Genomic DNA, 24639 nt, shown 5'->3' with positions numbered 1-24639 from the left:
TAAAAGAGAATCAATTTCTCTTGAATGAAGAGGCAATCAAAGTTCTGTGAGAAGGTGCTTACTATAACATTGTATTTCTAAACCTCATCCTTGTTTTGGCCTATAAATTTTGGGGCACTTATGTATAAAAAAGGGGAACTGTCTGACTATGTTACAGACTTCTGGGTCTATACTAAGTCTAGTAATTACTTGAAATGAAGAATATCCTATTAATTTGTTTTTGTGGTAGAATTTCTTTAACTCAAGTAAATGTATCAGAATGTGATTCCTTTTTAAGTACAGCGAGAATCTACACCATTCAGGGTAAGTTTTCAGTTTGGAGTATGTAGGTTAAATGGATATACTTAGAAACTGAACTTGATGATGGAGTAAAGAAGTCAAGAAAGACTGACTAAAAATCTTCATTGTGTCTCTTTCTGTAATAAAATAGTACATTAAAAGCAAATAGTGCATCTCTGGGAAAATTGTAGTGGATGTTAAAACCTAGGGACCAGCCCTGTCATCTAGTAGTTAAGGGAGTCATATCCCACAGGGCTGACCACAGTTGGAATCCTGACCATAGTGGTATGAAAAATGTGCCAGCCACATGTATGTGCATAGCCTAAACTCCAGCAGGATAGAGATGAGGGCAAGGGACTGAGGAGTGACCATGCCCTACTGGGGTGATTTTTGCCTCTTTTTGTCTTCCTCTGGAAAGCAAATGCATCTTTTGGAAGTTAACAACAACAACAACAAATCAACCTAAAAGATGCCAGTGTGTTGAATCATATCATAACACTATTCTATGTACTGAGTTTACTTGTAGTTGCATCTTGGAGAACAATAAAGGGTTATTACAAATTTAGTGAGATAGTAAAAGCTATTTTAGGTGATATTTTAAATATAAGTATAAGGTAAATTCCAGGCAAGTGCATTTTTGTCCATTCTAATATAAAACCTAATAAAAAATAATAGCAGAAACAATTTGTTTTCATCTTATAAAATGGAGGCTTCCACCTCATAGGACAGTTTCAATGACAGGTCTATTCCAGTCAGCACTACAATTTAGTTTGTAGAAAATATGACTGTCTTATCATAATATGGTTCATTGTGAATACATTAAATTGATCATTTTATTCCTGTAGGATTCACAAAGCAAGATGTAGCAAACACCATAGATGTCTTGGGAAATGGCTTGGTAGCTAAGAGACATTTTATGGAGACACAGAGGTTATCTTTCTCTACTAATTTCTCACAGGATTAGTAGTCTGAATATGATAACAAACTATAGATTAGAAAACAGGTGGCTTTCTTTCATTTTTAACACACACAGAAAGTTTGAGAACTGTGTGTGTATGTCTTTTTTTTTAAATCAGTAAAATAATGAAAAACTGATTGGTTAATTACCCAATTTAGGGTGTAGTACAAAAGGTTTCGTCATTTGTATGCGATGATCTGCTGGCTACCATGATGCTTAAAGGATTTCGATGGCCTACTTGATAAATGAGGAGCTTGGAGTAAACCCTGACAAGCAAAGGTCACCTCTTTTGGGAAATAGCTCCTAGATGGACTCTGAAAAATACTGAAAAGCTCACCCTAGATACCAGATTACGCTGTGTCATGAGCTGATAACTTCATGGTTATTATCTAGTCACTCTAGCTCTAACTCAGGTTATAATCAAGTGGGTTGGACCACCTCAAGCAGGTCCAGACAGCAAATTAAATTGCATAACCAGATTGTTGAAATCCCCAATGTGTCCACAACTGCCACACTGCTGCTCTCTACGGCTACACCTTTGTCCTCATGGGAAATATTCTATAAACAACTGACCCCAAACTAAAGAACTTGGATTCGGTTTACAAATTCCTTTTATGATCTGCCAGCACCAGCTAGAGGTGAATATTTTTAAAAATCTTCATTAAAGTATTATTGACAATGGAATTAAAAAGTAAAGATTCATAAGATTATGTAAATATCACTAAATAGAATAATTAGAGAAGAGACAAATTTTGCCTTAAAATGTAGTTTATTGAAAAGAAGAAAAAAATCTCAGTCACTACACATTATTTAGAATAAAGGCACTTACAGAAGAAGCACTTCGAAGACTTTTTCAGAAAATTCCCATTACAGAAACTTAATAAGACTAATAACCTCTGCTTAAGTGCCCACCATACTGGCCTGACACAACTGGAATTTAGACAATAAACTCTTCAGAAAAATTTAACTTAAGAAAGAATTAATATACAGTAGATAACTCAATACGGAATTTTCCTACTCTAGCAGTCGAAGACTTCAGATAAGATGGTTTTGCATGACAGAGGAAATATTCAGAAAATGGGATTTTCAGTCATATCTGTAAATAGACATAGAAATACATGGTTAACTATGTTAAATATTTTTGAGAAGAGAAACTCATGAGAGTTGAAATACCAAAAAATAGTAAAAACACATTTTACTAATTTTTTTCTCTTCAGATTAGAACATTCCCAGTGTTTGTGCTTTCTTGTTTATAACACACATAACTGTTGCTCCTGATTTTTAAGATTTAGGACATTTTTCTAAGTAGTATTTCCTTTGTGGTATCGTAGTTTATATGGCAAGGCAGTTAGAAAAAAAGGCTACGCTGTGGATGAGGGTTTTATTATTTTCTTTCATTTGATCTATTAGAGGGTTACACCACTGGAAAAGGAATATACACACACATGCACGCGTATACACACTTACACACACACACACACATTGAGAAGCTTAAATACAGTAGGTGAAAATAACTAAAACAAATCTGTAGACTTTTCCAACTGGTAACGACAGAAAAGCTCTTGATTTCATTATATGGCTTGCTAAGGATTTCTATTGCAGTCATTAAAAGAACAGCATCCCACTATTGGGTTCACCAGTCTTAAAGTCACATCAAAAATTAGTAACATCCATACCATGCTTGCACAAGAGTTAAACTTAGTATAAAGACATTATACATTATATTAATTAAAGTTAGATGATTTTAAAGTTGCTATTTAATTACAATATGAAAATTAAAAAAATGCAAATAGAAATAGGATTAGCGGTTAGGTATAAAATTTCCAAACGTACCAATGGCCATAATTGTGGAGTTCCTAAGAATTGACTTAATTGTTCTGAAAGAAAATAATTGTTAAAATTATGTGATAAAACAACAATAAAATTGTACTAAATTAGCACCAAAAAGACTATTTACTCAGTGTCTTTTTCCCCTGCACCATACTTAACAAAGATCACTACATTTGATCATTTTCAAGGTTATAAGGAATAAACATCATTGTATTATTTCAAATAAGTGAAAAGGTCAGGATTTGAATTTAGGACTACAAGATGCATTTTTGTATTTGTCATAGATAATAACCAATAAGAAGACACTTAAATATTAGTAGAAATTAAGTGAGAAAAATGTTCAATTATACCTCAGAAATCTTGGAGATTTTTCCTTTACCCTCATTAGAATGAATTTCATTTATACAATAGATATAACACTGCTCTGTGTTACTGAGAAATAGATTAATATTAGCTACAGAGGCCAGAAAGTATTACCAATATTCAATTTCAGAAAACTCTGTGACTATGGAACTAGCAGTTAGCGTAATGGCTATGTTGCTGGACTCCCACATAGTCGACCGCAGTTCGAGTCCCAGACCCGGTGACTTAAACTCATGCCGGGCACGTGTGCGTGTGTGCCCAAGATCCCGAGAGGAGAATGGAGGAGAAGGGATTGCAGCATGGCCATCCCCCCTGGGGGGGGGGTGATTTCTTGCTTTCTGTCTCTCTGTCTCTCTCTGTCTGGCAAGCCCACGTGCCCTATAGCAAAAACCTCTCCAAAAAAATTTAAAAAGAAAAAGAAAAAAGAAAACTCTGTGACTATGTAATATGCATTGATTCGTTATGTTTACCCCAAAGCTGTTGTCATGGTATATTCTCTAAGTTATGTTCTTCAGTTCTCTTTGTTAGAACATCAATATTCAGTAATTCCAATGAACTTACCAGCCACTGTGGCATAGCAACCAGATTTTCAGTGTTCTCAGGGATAACGATTTGAGGGGTGTTTGGAGGTACTGGGTAAGGAGCAAACTGCGGGATCAGTGGGACGTTGTACCATTGGTCATTTTGATAGTCATCAATCACGTAGATTTTGCTGATAGGCTAAAGGGATGAGAAATCATAAAGCAACATTGTATGAGTAACAGGTGCTTCAAAGGTCAAAAAAATTGAATCATTTCTGAGATGACTTTTAGCATCACAAAAGATGATTGCTCTGTGAGGGACAAGAAAAAAAATCTATTTTTTTTTATGGTGAATTATACTGAAGAAACTTTTAGTGGCTTTTTAAATGTACCTGAAAAAAAGCAAATACATAATTTTTTAAGATCCCTATTCAATATTGAACTCCAGGATCATGCATGACTCACAGAGTTTAATGACCATAACCCAGAGGAAATAATAGCATGAACTTCATCATTATCTAATTTATAAATTCATGAACATTTAGCATTTAGATTGGATAGGACTTTTTTTTTTCTTTACTTTTTTGGGGGGAGGGGGCATATTTAGAAAAGAACTTTAATTTTCTTTGCAGATACTGAGATCAAAGGAGGGCCTGCACCCTGGATCAACACAGCTGACTTTCAGAAATGTCTGGAATACAAAGAAAATAATTCTTCAATTACTAGCCCAGTATTTTTTCCAAACACTAAAATTCAAGGGCATAAAGACCATTTTCCTTTCTTTACCCTTAATGGAGTGTAGTCAAGCCATAATTCCTTCTCCTTTAATTTTTTCATCCTGTTGACACACATGCACAAGTGTCAAGCATGTTTCTCAAGCTACCATGTCTGGGTTTCAAGCCATGCAGTAAGCCATATGGGATCTAGTTCCCTTAGCCCCCAAGTCATGAGGCCAGTTTAAACTGAATAATTGTCTTTATGTTTCTTTTACTTGTACCAATGAGAGTCAGTGAAGAATTTCAGGAGGAATGAGTATAAAATGTTATGCACAGTGAGGAACCACTATCATAAAATAGGTTGATAATCTCAATATTTGACTCTTAGGTAGTTTTTCTCCATTATAGTTCACATAGAGAAAATTCTATGGCTTTCTCTTTATAACATGCTTTTCAGTTTTTGAATTACCATGTCATATGTAAGTTGAACCATCAATGAGTCAGGGCTGCTAATTGAACACACAGTTACTATTTTTATATGTGAAGACACACATAAGTACTACAAACATCAGAATCTGAGTCTTGGGTGAGGGGAGAAGTTGTTTAAATATATTAATATCTATATACATGAGAAACCAAGTATCAAAGGGAATATATCAAGTTTTTCAAGGACATATGATTAGAAGATGTCAGATCTGAGATTTAAAACCCAAGTTGTGGGACCAGCAGATGGCGTAATGGTTATGTTGCTGGAATCCCACGTCGTTGATTGTGGTTTGAGTCCTGGACCCTGCAAATTAATACTCACTCTGGGCATGTATATGTGCATGCTCAAAAATCCTGGGAGGAGAATGGAGGAGAAGGGATTGTGCCATAGCCACTTTCTGTCTCTTTGGCAAGTACACATGCCCTATAGCAAAAATCTCTCAAAATAAAATAGAATGAAAAATAAATAAATAAGTAAAATCCAAGTTGTTTCCACCACCCAGGAAAAGATCCAGTTTGGAAAACATAAATGACTAGTTGGGCTTGTTTTGACTTAAAAGTTGGTCTAAAGCAATTTTCTCTCAGGAGTTGCCATAGCTTATTCTTTCATCTTTCTTTGGCCACTTAGATCTGATTTCCTACAGCAACGTTAAAACTATCACTGCAGAGTCCAACACGAGATGACAGGTAAGAAATACCATGATGTAATTACTACAAAGGTTTCTCTAAGAAAATATAGTGACTTTTTATGAACATGATTTGAAGGAGTATTAAAACACCTATACACAGATGCGCATGCATGTGGGCATACACACTGAGTTACCTGATTCACTGCCCTCGTCGGCACTTTCTGGAAAGGAAAAGAGGGTTAGTTACTTTGTGAGACTAAATGAAACTTCACAGATAGAATGGCCAACTGAAATGAAACATTTTTCATATTAGAGGTTTGGAAACCGAGGCTAATTTCCACAATTGCATTTTAATTACCTAGAGACAATTTTTCTTTTTAAGGAAAATGGGCATCTTCAACAATCTTTGTAAGATTTACTAAATGGTGAGTAGTGGTGTGAATTCATGATTGGTATGGAGCTGGCCCCACAAGAATCAGGAATTGTTATGAGAACACATAGTTCATAGTAACTGGCTATTGCATGAAAAATGAAATAAGGGAACCAGCAGATGGCACAAAGGGTTCAGTCGAGGGACTCCCATGTAGTCAACTGCGGTACAAGTCCCAGACCTAGCAGCTTAAAACTGACACTGACCGTGTGTGTGTGTATGTGTGTGTGTATGTGTGTGTGTGTTGTGTGTGCCCAAAATCCCTAGAGGAGAATGGAGGAGAAGGGTCTGCAGCATGGCCATCACCATTGAGGGGTGATCTCACTTTTCATCTCTCTGGCTCTCATGTGCCCTATAGCAAATATCTCTCTTTAAAAAAAAAAAATGAGGCAGGCTGGCAGGTGGTGCGGTGATTAAGGGCACTGGACTCCCACATGGCTGACTGTGGTTTGAGTCCCAGACCTGGCAGCTTGCTTTCTCACTTTCTCTTTCTCCCTCTGTCCTTTTCTGGTCAAATAAAACTAAGTAAAGAAATAAAACTAAATAAAATAATTTAAAAATAATGAAATTAGAAGCTTTGGGGACGCTGTAAAATAATTTGTGTGTAGAGCAGGGAAGAATCAATATCTGTTATGTATTACTAATAAACTCATTTCACAGATGCGAAAATGTACCAAGAGTCTACCGTCATTCACAAAACTTAGAATAAACTGTACTATATGCCAGAATTACCAAGAAATAGCAAACCTCTTTTTATTTGTAACTTCAGGAAAAATACTCAGCTAAAGGCTAAGCTCACTATCGTTTTAAAAATTAAGAATTTGTAAGGTGTGTGTCTGCAGAAAATAACCTATCAATTCTCTATGATGATATATTTTCTATTCATTGTTATTTATTAATCATAATTAAAATTTTAGGTTTGGTAAATTTTAAATATTACCAGAGATGAGTGGTAGGCCACTTTCTCTGTAGAGATAGTATCTGTGAAAAAAAAAAAAAAAAAAAGAAAAGAAAAAAAAAAAGAAAGGAGCACATGTTATAAAAACAAAACATGAAGAAAATATTTAAAAATGTTTTAGATTTAATAAATTATCTCATGTGAGCACATATAACTTCCTAAGGAAAAGGAAACATTTTATTTTAATATTTTAATTGTTTTCATTTATGATTAGCCAGCATTTACTAGGTAACTTAATTCACTCAGGAACCTTGTTAAATTCTGGGACATGACTATGACATGCTATGAAAACTATGAGCAAAATCAGTGTGATTCTCACATTTGCAGAGGTTACAGCCTAGACACATAATAGCCAATGTATTCAAACATATTTTTCAAGTAATTTTTTAAATCAATAATGATGAATTCTAGTGGGGTGCTGATATAATAAATTTATTTGGACTTTATTTTAGGAATAAACAACATGAAAACTAAAGCAGGTGTAACAAATGGGAATCAAATTAAATTTATTATTGGTCCATCCTGGTGGCATAGCTGGTAGCAAATGAAAGTATAATGCTTGGAAATCACGTGTCTGACCATGAGTTTGAATCTCCAGGTTAGCTTGAAAACACACCTGATGTATTGCACACGTGCCCAAGACCCTGACAAACTAAAGTACCAGAGGAGAGAGATTATGACATTACCAGATCCCGTTGAAGGTAATTCTTTCTTTCTCTCTCATACCAAGGTACACACATGCTTTATCATGAGTAAAATAAGCAACATTTAAACATTAAATTCAAATTTTCCTTGGTTATTCTGGCATTAATAACAAAAGAAAATATGAAAAAAATATAATTTTGCAAAATTAAGACAAAGCCCTTTCTCTAAAATCCTAATTAAGTCATTTTTTTCCCAGTAACTGAAAAAGAGCATTTTCTTGTCCTTTCAAGGGCAAGATAACTTTTATGATACTCAAAAGGATCAAAATTAGTGTTAAAAGAAATTGTATGAGTTTTGACAGAAATAATTTAATGAAATAAGAACCATGATAAATTACTGAATATAATGGATTATCATGGGGCAATAAGATTTGATGTAGAATGAGCAACTAAATCTCTCTCAGGTGAGAAATTATGAATATCGTATATAATTTTAGTTCTGGCATACATAGAAAGAACACTCATTGCCAGTAAATGTGTAGGCAACCAATTAAGCATTTTTTCAACTCTTACTAATGGTCAAGACTAGAATAAATAACTCTTGAGAATAATAAAAACATATTTAAAAGTAGACTCAATTTAAAAGTCTATTTAACTCTACAGTGGAATATAATTTTGTATTGTAATAAGTAAAATATTACCAACTTGAGCTGATTGTATTTGTTCAATTTATGGAACAGTTCTCATTCAAAAGAAAAAGTATTCTCAACGTCTTGGGGGAAAAAAGTTCAGCCTTATAATTTTCAGTTAATGAAGCAAAAATCCTACAGTGACCTTTTCCAGAGTAAAAGAACTACATAAGTATTTTTTCTACCATAATAATTTGGACTAATTCAACTATTTCTCTTTAAACATTAGAAAACTGACTAAACTTATTTTAGGGGCCAGCAGATAGCATAGTGGTTATGTCACTGGACTCCCACATGTTGACTACCTTCTAAGTCCCAGACCTGATGGTTTTAAAATCATGCATGGTATGTATGCATGCATGCCTAAGATCCCAGGAGGAGAATGGGATTGCTGCATGGCCATCCCATCTAGAGGGGGATTTCTCATTTTCTCTCTTACTGTTTCTGTCTCTCTCTATCTAGTAAGTGAACATGCCCTATGGCGAAAACACCAAAATAAATAAATAAATAAATAAATAAAATTATTTTAACCAAAATAAATTACAATGCAGTCAAATATAAATGAGTATCAGCAATTTTACTTATAGTATATCTTCCTATGTGAAGATTTAACTTCATCCAAATTAAATCAGATTCTGAGGAACAGGGCAAAACATTTTAAAGACTAGCTACCATTTATTGAGATGTTACTATGACCCATGGCTTGTATTAATTGATTTACATAATGAAATATTTATTATTATCATTGCAATTTTATAATTTAGTTTGTAGACTTAAGAACACATGCTAGTAAAAAGTAGAGCTTCAAGTCAAACTCAGGTTGGGCCAGAACTATCAACTGCCAATTAAATTCTATGTTCTTCAGATTCAAATGGGGACTATAAAATAAAAATATCAAATTAAAATATTTGAAGATATATATCAAGTGTATATATACACATACTTATACATCTGTATATATAACCCACATATATATTATATATATATATATATATATATAAAATGCATATTTCATACCATAGAGTAAAACACTGTTAGTCCGTCCTTTAGAGAGGAATGGGTCAACATCTATAGTCCATCAGACTACTTACTGTGGGTTAAAGTCGATCAGATATTGAGAAGGAGAAATAAATTAACAGTACAGCATTCTCACTCATTCCTTGGTATATTTGCCTTTGATAGACTTCTAATAAAATTTTACCAGATTCTGTTGGTAGAAAATGTCTTTCCTTGGAATGTGGTTCTGCTAATAATGATATCTAAATTTTTTTAACTAAATTTTATTGTTCCTGGAAAATACTACTATATTATAAATTTAGCAGCTATCCCTCACCGTAGAAGTGTTGGGAGTTTCTTCCTTGAAAAAATAAAAACAAGCACAGTTTCAGTTTTATGATATTAATTTATATTTGAGCTAAGAATACTAATCAGCCCACCGCTATTACTAAATAATTGGAGTTAACTGATTTTAGCTACAAATTCTTAAACAATTGAGATTAAATAAATAAATGGAGGCACATATTATGGTATAGATTGCTTTTTCTCTTCTCAGTACTTCCACCAGTACTTCCACTCAAAACACAACAGGCAGATTTGAAGTAATCAGTTTCATCAAATTAAAATACACCCTGATTGATTTAGTGGTTTAATTTTGATAATTTGGATAAGGATGTTCTCCCAAAGTCAAAAGAGGATCCCATCACAATACATGCTATCTTTTATCTTTAGATTAACAATGGGCAAGGGGTAAACAATATTAGATAATTCCAGTGTCTGATTAACCTAGAACTGATTGGTTTCTACACAGATTATAAAATGTTCACATCATTGATTTAGGTATAGTTATTGCTAAAAATGTTAATGTTAAGATGGGGTTTTATCAAAATCTGGAAAGGATAATGAGTAGGAAAAATAAATTTTGGACACACAAATAGTTGGCACACAAATAATTCTGTCAACTTATCTTTGACAAATCGTTGCTATTCTTGGATTGATAATCAAGTATCAAAATTAGGATTATCACATATGTCACACACATAATGCCTGGTACAATGTAACCCTCTTACTGCAGGTTTCCATAAATGTTTTCTAATTAATTGGTACACTGAAAATCATTTACCTCACTTGATGAACTGCTGCTAGATTCATTCTGCTAAAAGAGGGAATACCAGTGTTATTGACCCTTCAAGGATTTTTAGAAACTGCTGGAAATGAATTACATTTTATTAGACTGGATTGCTTACTCCCAAGAACTTAAGGATCACAATAAGTGACATGAAAAGATTTCAGAGTTACTGTAACTTATTTTCTTGGAGTGTCAATTTTACTTGAAAAATGCTGAGAGGAAAGTTTAATAATACTTAACAACTTAAAAAATGTAAAAAAAATAATTTATTAAAACAAGCAAGGTAGATCATTGAGTAGAATGCAACATTTATATGATGTTGGTGATAAAAATTTAATCTCCAAGAAAAATCATATTGATCTGCATTACCCAGAGCCCAGACATAAATTGATTCTCATCTGCCCTTGGAGATACCTTGATGTTGAAAAAACTGGAAATATTTAATAAAACAATGTAAAGATGAAACTAAAATTACATCAGTTTTTACACAGGCAACCTTTGAAATATTTATTTATTTTTCTACATCATACATGTTTGTAGTTATATAGAGAGATAATTTTTGTTTCCAAGTACAAATTATAAAAGATTTGTGTTCCCAAGTACATATTTTATAAGACTGATTTTAGTAGTCAACAGACTATTGATCTCTGGGAAGAGCTGATTAACTATATAGAATGGTTTAGTGAATTTTCTTTCCATGTTTTTGGAATAGGTAGTGTTTCCCATTGATCTTTGATATTTGCCCCAGAATTACCCTTACAATTGAAAAGAATAAGTGCATTAGAGTCTCAAGTTCTGTTATAAACATTCACGTATGTTTTCCTTTTTACTTCTTATATTAATAATGTTCTCACTGATGATTAAGTAACTTAAGTTCTTCGTATTTTAGTCTCATCTGGCATAACATTGTGCATTCTTTGGTGGAATAGTCCTGTTTTTCAATGAGTAAAACATTTGAAACTTTTATCTCTTATTTTGCTTTATGTGAAAACAGCTTTCTTAAAATGAAGCATCCTGTAATGTTATGTGTAAGTGCAGAGTTGAATAGACTGAAGGTGTCTTACCTCGAGGTCTGTCAAAATAAGTTCCTTTGTAAAAGAAAATAGAAATAATTTTATTTATTATGTCAAATAGCCATGTGCAAAATGAATAATTACCAAATAGAATAGATGCCTCCCACAAAGGAAACTGAAATAATATCCAGTGTTTAGGAAACAAAGAAAGCCAGCCTTCTTTGAGTTAAAGATTTCATTCCTAAACTGCATTTTGGAGTTTAATAAAAATAATTTTGGATTCTTCTATGTTGTGATAAATCAATGTAAATGAATTTGTGTTTTTCTTCAATCAGTGTAATTTCTTCTTCTTTTTAAATTCATCTTCTAAACATTAACTAAAATTACTGGATTAAGAATCATGTTGGTAAACTGAAGTGTGTCAAAGGAGCGCAGTGGTCCAGCACTGTATAAATTCTTAAGCAAAATGGTAATTTTTCCTTCTGGAATATTGTGCTCAATTTTAGCATTATAGCAATGCACAAAGTAGTGGCATTATCTATTGAAATTAAGTTCAAAATATTAGTGTTGATTTACTTTTCCAGATAATTCCTCCCAACATGTGATATAGCATATTTTTTTTTCTTTTCTTAAACTAGCGATATTTGTCTTCATTTTGACTTAAGATAAGTATTTGTTCATTTTAGCTAGGGTATACTTTTGTTCCTTTTCCTCATATTGGGTTTAATAGCTTTAAATCAAAGAATCTTACCTCAGTTCCTTCATTCTTGGTATTCTGTTAAGAAAAAAAAAATCAGTCAGGTATAAAAGATAGTTAAGAAGATATTAATTTTTATCTCATGAATTTTGAGCATCTGTGTGGCCTCTTAATACTAAATCTAGTTAAAAACTATTCAATAGTAGACAATTCAGATTTATATCTATATATATATATACATACACACATATATTTAAATAAGAATAATCAAGTGTGACTATGTAAAATGTTGTTAAGACAGATATATTGCTTTATGTAATACCTTTGATAAGGCATTTCTTCAGCTTTGGTAATACGTATAGACAATTGGCAGGTATACAACTACATTTACTTATTTGTTAATTTGTTCATTCATTTATTCTTCTATGCTAATTCCTTTGTCTCATCATAGCTAAAAGTGAAGTCAACAAAATCAGTAGTCTTTGGAATTCTCAGTGGAATTCATTAGCGATTTGAATATGTGACCGAAAATTTCAAAGAAATGTTAATAAATGCCGTAGAAAAAATATTCTTTACTAAGTGAAAAATTTTTTATATTCCAATAATAATTTTTTTTTTTGGAGAGGTTTTTGCTATGGGTGTGTGTGCTCGCCAGAAAGAGACAGAGAGACAGAAAGAGAGAAATTACCTCCCAGGGGGGATGCCACGCCACAATCCCTTCTCCATTCTCCTCTTGGGATCTTGGGCACGCACGCACACGTGCCCGGTGTGAGTTTTAAGCCACCGGGTCCAGGACGCGAACCGCGGTCGACTACGTGGGAGTCCAGCGACATAGCCATTACACTAACTGCTGGTCCCTCCAAGAATAAATATCTTTTGCTACACTATTTTTTTTTTAATTTGGAACTTTGATTTTGTCACTTTCTTTTACTCTCAGAAGTTCATTCAGTTAAAAATCAGTCAATAAATAAAGAATAAATAAGACTTACCTCCAAAATTTCTGAAAGATTTTCTTCACTGATAATTTCCTATTGAAATTAAGTTGTGAATTATAAAAATAGGAACTGCACCAAAAAATGAACTTTTAAAAATTTGAACATAGTCTCTCTATTCAATTAGGCAAATTTGAAAACTTAGGTAGAAAAAAATAATTAGTTTTAGTTTAATTATTTAATTTAATAATCTAGTTTTGATACACTATTCACCAGGCCTAGAAATTTATTTAGTAAATCCACACTTACTAAAGTGTCTAAAGAAGAAATTGAATAGGAATGTTATTAAAACAGAATTAAGTGAGTAATCCAGATCCTTGAGTACTTGAATAGGTAAATAAAAATTTGAGTGAAGAAGACAGTCAACTTTCATGATTCTTAGTTAAAAGATAGAAAAGAGGTGAGGTTTCTGGGAAAAGAGAATATTTATTCCCTGTAAAGATAGCTTATCTTACTGTGTTTTAGTTGATCCTGCAAAGAATAATAATAATAAAGTGGCATTAATTCAGTCACTAGACAGAGTGGGATGTGTAGATGGGTGTGCAGAGATAACTAAGAGTGGGATGTGTAGATGGGTGTGGTAGAGATAGCTAAGTCAAGATAAAGTGTGTAAAATAAGACCAAATTATAGTACACATCCTTGAGAGAATATAAGAGTTTAAAAATAAAGAAGAATATGTCAAAATAGACCATGTCAATATATTCTGATTAATTAGCTATTTATCTTGAACAAAATAAGACTTTTATTTACTAATATTTATTTAAGTCCATGTTCATTCCCTCAAGAAGTTTTGTGATAGTAAATAATATCTGTCAGTACTTGAATTGAAGCAATTATGATCTTAATACTTCCCTCAGTTAGCCATACAGTGAAGAATATTCTTACCTGTCTCCATTCTATTGGCACTGGTACTGCCTGCCACAGATAAATAAATGAATAAATAAATTAATTAAAAAAATAAATATCAGTTAAAATTCATTCACCAGCAGATGGTTAATGGTTACAACATTGGTGAATGCCAAACAGGCTGTTTTCCAGAGAAGGAGGTGACAGATTTTGAGTCTAGGCACTCTCGATATACAGTCATGTAAATTCCACAATTAAAACAAGTTTTTGAAATATGGAATATAATACTTACTTGAATGAGTTCTTTTAAATTTAAAACCCTCTGTGGAAGAAAAATGGAAAAATTGTAAACTCCCCCCAAAATAAAAAACAAAAAGCAAAGCAATCAAAATGACAATAACAAAACTTATTTAGAATACACATGTAATAATATAAATTTACCATTTCTGTTTAAGAAAGATGTATAATATAATAGCAAAATTTATCAGAGATCAAGTTTCTTAGAAAGAAAAAAGGAAAAAATTATAATTATTTACTGAAAAATATCCAGATAAATTATGTTTTTTTTTTTTCTTTAGAATGTGGCAAAGAATAGGAAAAAAACTATGTAAAATGTCTTTTAAAAATAGCAATTTTGGGACCAGCAGTTATCATAATAGCTATGTTGCTGGACTCCCATGTAGTCGACCACGGTTTGAGTCCTGGAGCCGGTGGCTTAAAGCTCACACCGGGCAGATGTGCATGTGTGCCCAAGATCCAAAGAGGAGAATGGAGGAGAAGGGATTGCGGTGTGGCCATCCCCCCTGGAGGGTGATTTCTGGCTTTCTGGCTCTCTCTGTCCATCTGGTGAGCGCACACGCCCTATAGCAAAAACTTATAAAAAAAAAAAAAGCAATTTCTACTTTACATGAATTGAATTATCTCAGAATAGTAAATAATTGACTTAGTTTTCTGAATTATTTACATTACATTTTAATCCTACATATAATTTTAAACCATTATAAAATTTTGGGGACAAATGAATACTTTCCTAATGATTCTGCATTACCTAAAGGAGGATTTACAGAATGAATCTCATCTATGCAAACAGCAATATCTCAAGATTTTATTTGCTGCTGTTTGTGATATTTTAGTGTCCAAATATCCCAGATAATCTCTTTATTTGTAATTTTTTCTAGTCAAGTGATATCTGTTTATTCATCTCACATTCATAGCAAAACATCACAAATGAACAAAGAACATTTTGCTTCATTTAACTATCCAGATAAATATAAACTCTATTTTTGAGGAGAAAGGTTATTTTTTTAATTAGGTTTTTGCCATAGAAAGCATGTGCCCACCTGAGAGACAAGATTGGGAAAGTAAGAAATCACCATCCCCAGGGGGGATAGTCACACAATCCCTTCTCCATTCTCCTCTCAGGTTTCTTGACATACATGCACAAATGCCTGACAAATTCTCAAGCCACCAGTGCTGGGACTCAAATTGTGGTTGGCAATGTGAGAGTTCAGTGCCTTAACCACCATGGCACCTGCTGGTCCCAACAAGAAAGGTTATTTTTTCATTTATGTTATCTGCTTTCAAAAACTAGGGAATATAATAACTTGATCTCTAAATCTGTAGTATCAGCAGAATTTCTATTCCTTGGGGGAAAATAGCAGGCTGATACAAGCCATCTTAAATGAGCATTTGATTTAGGCTCCAAAAGTAGAATACACTGCAACATGTGACTTTATGTTCTAATTAGTAACAAAATATCAAATGCTTATCATGTATCTAGAAACTTGCTAATTCTGTAGTGTATCCAAAGAATGAGTGCAATCACATTGCTTGATGCTCTTTACTATGTTCTACAATTCCATATTTCTTCATTTTCTTTTTAATTCTTAACTTTTCTTTATTGTGAGGTGATTATATTTCATCATTTTATTCATTGTTCTGGCTTTGAAATGACTACATAATGACCATCAAATAGCACAGCATCACCACATTTCTAATGTCAAGGCTTTCGTGCTAAATTAGAAGTCATTCAATGCCTCCACATACTATGCTCAGTGTCCTGTGTTTGATGAATTATATGGTCATTTCTAGCACTACTCTAGAGTGTTCTAAATGTTCTGCTGTACTTACAGATTTGGCAAGAGCAACAGCCACAAGGCAGGTGAGAATGAGGAGCTTCATCTTTGTCAAGGCCTACATAAGAAGATTTTTAAAAATAACAAAATGGTTTATTACAGTAAAATTTATTACATAAAAAGTTCTTAACTTTTCAACAGTTACGATAAAAAGTATGTTCATTGGAAAAGCACTATTTTTATAAATTTAAGAGTTTAAATTTTGCTACTCAATATAAAGGCTTATCATTCTACTTCCCTTTCTTGTTTCATTTTTTTTTTCCCTTTAATTTTGCCAGAGAGACCATGTGCTTGCTGGGGAGGTGAAGTGGAAGTGAGAAAGCACTCCCCATGGGAAAAGTCACACCTTAATTCCCCCTCCATTTCTCCTCGTTTTGGAATTTGGGGCATACACACATAATCCAAAATTAATTTATTATCTATCCATTTGTATCCTTCCAAATTACAATGTTTAAACATCTTACAAAACTAGCCATCTATATCTCATTGTATATCATTTATATACATGATACAGAATTAATTTTATTGGCTAAATGATATGGAATATAAAGAGCTTTGCAGTGTTCTTCTAGAAAAGGTCTTCGCTATGGTAATTACAAAGACCAGAAAATTACGTAACAACTTTACACAGACTTGAACAAAAATAATTCACATTACCTCACCCTAAGTTGATATTGAAATTATGTATCTACTTTTTTAATATTTGAGATTTTAGTTATGAAATTATCAAAAATGATTTGGTCCTTATAAAACTATATTAATTTCTTACTTAAATCTCTGAGATGATATAAAAATTTGCAAATGTATTTTTAAGTTACCAGTATATTGCAAGAAGAAATCACTATTTGCAAACATACAGAATAATTACAAATAAATCTTAAAAGAGTAGAAGAAAAAGACTAGATGATATGAAAGCATAGTAATATTGCTGTCTCTTAAAACCATACCTTGCACCCAAGACTGGAAGAAGCACACTGGGTTGATGATCAAGATAATGGCTAATCACTTCATTTGACAGCTATTTAAACCTGATAATTGGAAAAAATGCTAATTTTGTGGTTTCAGTTCAACCAATGGATGTATTTAAGTTCTAAGAATCATCCCAAATAGGAAATAAAATTTCTGACTAATTTTTCTCCCAGGAAATCTCAGGAGAAGTTTCAACAGGAAAATGATTCATGCTATGATAACAGATTATACAGGAGTTGTATTATTCAAAATTAAATTTTTAAATTTCCATATTTATGGTTATTATGAGAATATTATTTAAGGCAGAATAGACTGTTGAAAAGACTAAAATATCAATAAAATTCCCATGATAGATTTTTGACAAATATCTCCATAAAGAAATTCCTTGGGACAAAAGGAGGGGCTCAGGGAAGAAACATTAACAGACACAAGAATGTAAAGTTCTTTATTGAAAATGATGCATATGGTAATACCCTTAATTTGACTGCTATGCATTGCATGCATAGTTCGAAAACCATATTGTGCTCTATAGAGATATACAATGATTAAATGTAAATAAGATATCATGAAGTGTAAATGTAAATAAGAAATCATAAAATTTAAAAATTTTAAAATAAATTAAAATACAAAATGATAATTTAGAGTGGTTTAGCCTATCTACACTGGGAGTCAGAAGAGGTTGTGTTCTTCTACATTAAAGTTCTCTTTAGGTGGTATCATCCTTGGTATTTTCCTTCCTGTGTCACACTGATTTTAATAACTTACCAGTGTTCTCTATTTACTCCGATACATTCAAAGAGCTGAGGACAGGCATGATCGGCTGCATCCTAATACCTAACTTGCTTTGGTCTTTTCCCAGAACTGTACCCAAGATGACTGACTTATTTCACTCAAAACTCAGACTTATACTATATAAAAATCTACTGTGATTTGTGAAAAGTTTATGTATCATCATTTGTTTATTCGCTCTTTTATTCATTTGTTTATCCAGAGAGATGAAGAAACTAGACAAAATATTGGAGATAAAAATTGAGCAAGACAAAATTCCTGTCCCCATAATATGGTGGTTAATTTTTTAAAGGATTATTTTATTTAACTTTCTTTCTTCCTTTCTTCCTTTCTTTCTTTCTTTCTCTCTTTCTTTCTTTCTTTCTTTCTCTCTTTCTTTCTTTCTTTCTTTCTCTCTTTCTTTCTTTCTTTCTTTCTCTCTTTCTTTCTTTCTTTCTTTCTCTCTTTCTTTCTTTCTTTCTTTCTCTTGTTCTTTCTTTCTTTTTTTTCTTTCTTCCTTTCTCTTTTTCTTTCTTTCTTTTTTTTCTTTCTTCCCACCCCTCTCTCTCCCTTTCTTCTTTCTTTCTTTCTTTCTTTCTTTCTTTCTTTCTCTCTTTCTTTCTTTCTTTCTTTCTTCTTTCTTTCTTTCTTTCTTTCTTTCTTTCTTTCTTTCTTTCTTCTTTCTTTCTTTCTTTCTTCCTTTCTTTCTTAAATTTGACCAGACAGGGACAGAATGAGAGAAAGAGAGATAAAGGAGAGTAAGAGAGCAAGCTGTCAGGTCTGGGACTTGAACCATGGTCGACTATGTGAGAGTCCAGCAACCTTAACCACAATCTACTTGCCGATCCCAATATGGTGGTTAATTAACAAGAAAAAGTGAAAAATTAAATAGATTACAGTTAGATCAGAAATAGAAATTTGAAGTCTCTGAAATACCTATGGACTACTGAGACTGAGAGTCATACCAGAGAAGGTCTACTAGATGGATTTGGTAATAGTAAGTCTTGACATCAAATGAGAACATTCAGTGTTGGTCTTAAGGGTTAGCAGATGTTGGTTAACTGATACAAAACTACAGTTAGCTAAGGAACAAGTTCTAGTGCCTTAGTATAGAGGAGTAACTATAGTTAACAATAATTTAGCGTATATATCAAAAAATCAAGAGAGGATTTTGAATTTTCCCAACATGGGGAAACTGGGAATTTTCCCAAAGTATGGGGACCAGTAGATGGTGTAATGGGTGTGTTGCTGGACTTCCACGGGGCCAACCGTGGTTTCAGTCCCAGACCCAGAGGCTTGTAACACACCATGCATGCGTGTGTGAGTACCCCAAATCCCAAGAGAAGAATGGAGGAGAAGGGATTGTAGCATGACCACGACCCCTGGAGGGTGATTTCTTGCTTTCTATCTCTCTGTTTCTCCAGCAAGGGCACACACCCTATAGAAAAAAAGGAATGTTTGAATAATGAATATGTTAATTACCCCAATTTGAACATTACACATTGCACTCAGTATAATGAAAAATTAATCTATACACCATAAGTATAGATAATTTTTTAATTATTTTTAATTAAAAAATTTTTAAAGTGTCTATATCATAAGACAAAACCACTTCTTAGTGAATTTATATAGCTCCTCTGAGAATTCTCACAAACTGAAAAAAAGTCCCTGTTTTTCTATCAATAATCCCCTAGAGAAAAGAGTATGTCTCCATTCTGTCTGAATTAGGAATTGAAACAGATTAATTAGTTTGTCTGGTTTTTAAAGTCAGTTAGTTTTATCATTGCCCAATATAACTGTTTGCTATACCTTGAAAACATATAATTAATCATCCAATATCGAACACTTCTATTAATGAAAGCATTGGTTCTTAATCTTATCATAAAACAACAGACATAAACTAGGACTATTCCAGACATAGCAGGACATGAACATTTGAGTCATATGATACCACTGCTTTTGAAAACCCAGCAGAATCCTTTATCAAATGGAATTAGAAATAGGTGAAATAAAGGGCAACTGAGTAGAAAGCTTCCCTGTTTTCTAGCTTTTAGATAGTGGACAAATTATTTGTCCACTATCCATGCTCATTAGAAAATTAATTACTAAAAATTAATTAGTACAAAAGTGAAGGACAACTCCATTAGCAGAGTTCTGTATATTATTGCTCCATATTCTGCTTCTGCTTTGGGGCTCATTTTGGACAAAGTAGTCAATAATTCAGAGCAGGAAATTCCAAAGGTAAATTTGTCAAAGGCCTCCCAGGACATTCAGTTACAGATTGATGAGTCTTCTAGGAAATATCTTTTTATTATGCAACAAATAGCTAAACTTCAAGAAGGAAGTTACTGAGACATGTGAAAGATATTTTTGTTTTTACTCTAGACACCAACATGTAATTTGGAAACTAAAAGAGGTTTTCCAAGGATACTTAGTAACTGCTCTTGTGTATTGTATAACTGCACTCAGAAACTGAAATAGAGTTCGTTTGGGTTATTTTCAAGTTTTTGTCTAGTATAAATAAAGAATACCACTTGTATGTAGAAAATGTGCTTAATTTTAATTTTACATGTAGACTAATGTCCTTTTAAAATCTATGATGCTTGATCAATAGGTCTCTGGAGATCTAAAATGAAGCGTAAAATCTAACTATGATGGTATCTTGCACTAGCTGTTGGGCAAGGCTTGAGTCAAACCATAAATTTAAACACTGGCTATCATTGACTAACTGTTTATATAGCTAGTTATAGAGTATCTTGGGTAAATTTCTGTGCCTTAGTGTTCCCATGTGTTCAATAACATCCACTTCCTAAGTGATTAGAAGGAAAACATCAGAACACACAACTAGAAGTGTACCTGAATCAAAATAAGTACAAATTTCAGATGATTTATGATTAGAACAAGGTTTTAAAACTAAGCCATTTTGTGTCCAGATTATCTTCTGACTTCATGGATTTGGAAACTTTGGAGAATTCATAAATTATGCTTTATATCTATATGTATATGGAAAATGTGAGGAAAGATAAAGACAAAATTTCCAGTTTAGACCAACATTAAAATATGTTTGGGATGGGATATTAGAGGGGAGTAGAAAGAAGAATTTTAAGTGCTTAATGAACTCCTGCACTATTTAATATTTCCACATAATACCAAATGAAGCAGTTCATCTCAAACAGTAATGCACTTAAAAGTCACCATCTTGTTAAAATGCACATTTAGATTCAGTAGATCTTGAATGCATCTTGAGATTCTGCCATTTGAGCACATGCTCTAGTGAGGATTGCTGGTTATCTTCGAGACATGCTTTGAGTAGTAAGAAACTAGGAGATTGATAATGTAATATGTAATCTTCTTTAAACTTTCCTAGTAATGATAGTATCTATGTAAAATACCATTAAAAAATGCAAAAGCATATGAAAGTTGTAGAACCATGCATCACATATGGCAAAAATTGATGTTTGAAAATGCTGAGTCATTGGTCTGACCACTGTGGTGCTGCTCAGTGGCTAGGGCTACATAAGAAGCTTAGGTTAGGTTATCAGACCAGTCTGAACAGGCTTGGGTGCAGAGGCATGCTCTGTGGTTCTAGGAGCTAGGAGGCTGAGGCAAGAGGATTGTGAAATGGTGAAATTCTCTCAAAATTATCTCTCTCCCACTTCACTCCTCTGCCTTTTCTTTCTCTTTTTTTAAAAAAATTGATTGTTGAAATGTTTCATGAAATTATTGACTTTCATGACAATGTCTTTTCTTGAGAGAGTTTTACAATAGGGCAGATGTGCTCACAGGAGAGTCATTGGGTATCAGCTAACAAGTAAACAGTGACCTGGGTATCCTGCCATCAGTTTGTGCTGTTTCAGAGCTACCATATTACTACTCAACATTTTGTTCCATGAGGACACTTATCATATCGTATCTTTAAATGTTTATTGGAGAAAAAAAAATCCTAGCAAATAGGGGAATGCTTAACATGCCCATAAGATGTTTTTAAGCCATCAAAGAAAGGTATAAGAGGAAGAAGAATTAATAAAATAAAAAATGCCTCTTGAAGAACAGCAAGTGGCATGGTAATTAAGGCCCTGGACTCCTACATGGTCAACAGCAGTTTGCGTCCTGGACCTGGTGGCTTGCTTTCTCACATTTTTTTCTCTGTTTCTGTCTCTCTCTGGTGAGTACACATGCCTATAGAAAAATTAAATAATAATAAAATTAAATAAATTATTTTTTTTAAATGCCCTGGATTGGTAATGACGAAGTTCATGTCTCTGCAAGTGTATGAACTTTTGGGCTGGCAGGTGGTGTGGTGGTTAAGGTGCTAGACTCCCATATGGGTGACTGTAGTTTGAGTCCTGAACTTGGTGGCTTGCTTTCTCACTCTCCCTCTCTCTAGGTCTCTGTCTCTCTCTGGTCAAATTGAATAATAATAAAATAAATAAATAAATATTGAAAAAGTAAATGTGTGGACTTTCAGATATGTATTCTCCTAAATCCACCATTGTCTAACCACACTCTTCTGATCCATTTTTCCTTTTAAGCTATAACATCAATAGTAATATTTCTTCTTTAGTTAACTAAACTATAGTAGCTAGTTAGAGAATTTGGGAGCCATATGGAAGTACTGAAGTATCTAAAAGCAAATATTTAAGCAAAAATGGTATTTCAGGATTGAAACATTTTGAAGATAAGGTGGATCTTGGTAATGGCCATAAGAGGCTAGCGAAGTAGGTGAAAGTTGTTTCAGTAAAAGGTCAGGAGATTGTGTAGACCTTTGTAGATAGGAGGATAGCCCAAGTTCTTGACAAACCTGCAGATGGGATGGAGAAGAAATCTCTGAACCGGGATCCCAGTTGAGACCCTGAAGGTTGTAAATACAGTAATGAGACCAGAACAAAAGCCTCATTATGAAATGACAGAAGCTACAAGGCAGGGAGGCCACTTGAATAAAGCCTCTGTGAAGGTCATCAGGAAGTGGTAGTAGATGTGAAATGACAATTCCTTTCTGTCCTCTGACCTCCAGACAGAGGTGACAACAGAGAAGGAGCATCTTCTCCCACTTGCGATGGTTATGAAATGGAGTGGTTTTATCTGGGGAGATTCAAATTTGGCCTTTCTTAGATGTAAAGGGGTTATGCCTGATATAACTGAATTGTTACGGACACTAAAAGGGGCTGTATGGAGGCTGTGGAACTGAAATGTTTCAGCAAAAGGATACCATAGAGATGAATTGGAAAGAGGAGCTAACAGGCCAGAACTCTCTTGAGTTTGTCAGATCATTAAAAAAACACAGAAATGAAGGATGTAGTTTAGTAGAAAGATTTTCACAGAAGCACATAAAAGTCTACGAAGAAATTTAACAAAACAAATAAACCCCAAGTTGCAATGATTTGCCCTATGATTTTTCAAGTCCAAGATGGTACAAAAGTGATAGGCACTCGGTAAAAGCCATACAGTGAGTACCGATACAAGTATCCTTTCTTTTTCACTCTTAGTATTCAATAAATTGCATGAGATATTCAATACTTTATCACAAAATAGGCTTTTTATTAGGTAATTTTGCCTAATTGTAGGCTACTGTAATTATTCTGAATACGTTTAAGGTAGGCTACACTAAACCATGATTTTTAGTAAGTTAAGACTATTAAATGCATTTCTGACTTGGGATATTTCAATTTACAAAGTGTTTATTTAATAGACATGACAATGAAAAGTTATCTGCTGATGATAATATATATGGTAATGTCTTTGACTTGACTAATATGTACTATATTAATACTGGGGAAAACCATCTTTTACACTGTAACAATATATGGTGATTAAATGTAAATTTTAAAAATAAATTTAAAGGGAACCAGCAGTTAGCGTAATAGCTATGTCACTGGACTCCCACGTAGTCGACCGTGGTTCACGTCCCGGACCTGGTGGCTTAAAACTCACGCCAGGCATGTGTGCATGCGTGCCCAAGATCCCGAGAGGAGAATGCAGGAGAAGGGATTGCAGCGTGACCATCCCCCCTGGGGGGTGATTTCTCGCTTTCTGTCTCTATGTCTCTCTCTGTCTGTCTGGCGAGCGCACGCACCCTATAGCGAAAAACCTCTCAAAAAAAAAAAAAAAAAAAAAGAAAAGAAATTTAAAAATAATTATTTTGAATTCTTTGTAATTCAAGGATCTGCATTTCTTTAGAGACTATAATAGAAAAATTATTGTGTTCTCTTGTAGATATCATGTTTCCTTGTTTTTTTTTATAGCTTTGCATTGATATTTATGCATTTAATAATTACATCTTCCAGACTTGATAGACTATTTTTGGTAAGAATTACCTTCTCTTTTGAATGAGAGCTAGAACATTGGCTGGGTGGAATTCGACAGTTTCTATTCTGGGGAGTCCTAGTAGTGTAGTCTCCACTCAGCTCCATTAGCTAAAGTCAACATCAGTGAAGATCTCAGGGGCCCTCACCTGCCATGACTGTAGGTGTCTCCAAAAGCATCAAAGACATCTGGGGTCTTGAATAATCAAGTCTGCTCTAGACATTCTGACCTCCTGATCACAGTATTTACTAGGGATGAGGAGATCCACTTTGGTGCTGGGTCTGTCT

The 24639-nt window shown here is 33.5% G+C and overlaps 1 protein-coding gene across 1 annotated transcript; it reads right to left on the bottom strand.

The window, feature by feature from the left end:
* Positions 1–2137: 2137 nt before the first annotated feature.
* CSN1S1 (casein alpha s1) lies at positions 2138–24459 on the bottom strand. The gene is made up of 11 exons (XM_027766339.1): positions 24364–24459; positions 16308–16370; positions 13328–13366; positions 12393–12416; positions 11693–11716; positions 10623–10655; positions 9837–9860; positions 5977–6003; positions 3992–4150; positions 3071–3114; positions 2138–2333 (listed from the first exon to the last, which is right to left on the bottom strand). The coding sequence occupies exons 1-10, from the start codon at positions 24457–24459 to the stop codon at positions 3106–3108; spliced, it is 498 nt and encodes a 165-aa protein (XP_027622140.1). The 3' UTR covers positions 2138–2333; positions 3071–3105.
* Between the last annotated feature and the right edge of the window lie 180 nt (positions 24460–24639).

The sequence above is a fragment of the Tupaia chinensis genome, unplaced genomic scaffold, assembly GCF_000334495.1.
Source record: "Tupaia chinensis unplaced genomic scaffold, TupChi_1.0 Scaffold142652_1, whole genome shotgun sequence".
Lineage (NCBI taxonomy): Eukaryota > Metazoa > Chordata > Mammalia > Scandentia > Tupaiidae > Tupaia > Tupaia belangeri.
This window is presented reverse-complemented; position numbering and strand designations above follow the sequence as displayed.

What these genes read in the sequence shown, in the direction of transcription:
- CSN1S1 (XM_027766339.1), bottom strand. Translation starts at nt 24,459, where the DNA reads ATGGAGCTGAGTGGAGACTACACTACTAGGACTCCCCAGAATAGAAAC. An exon ending in CTGTTGCTCTTGCCAAATCT is followed by an intron (nt 13,367 to 16,307) that starts GTAAGTACAGCA and finishes TAATTTCAATAG; the next exon opens with GAAATTATCAGTGAAGAAAA. An exon ending in ATCTTTCAGAAATTTTGGAG is followed by an intron (nt 12,417 to 13,327) that starts GTAAGTCTTATT and finishes TTTTCTTAACAG; the next exon opens with AATACCAAGAATGAAGGAAC.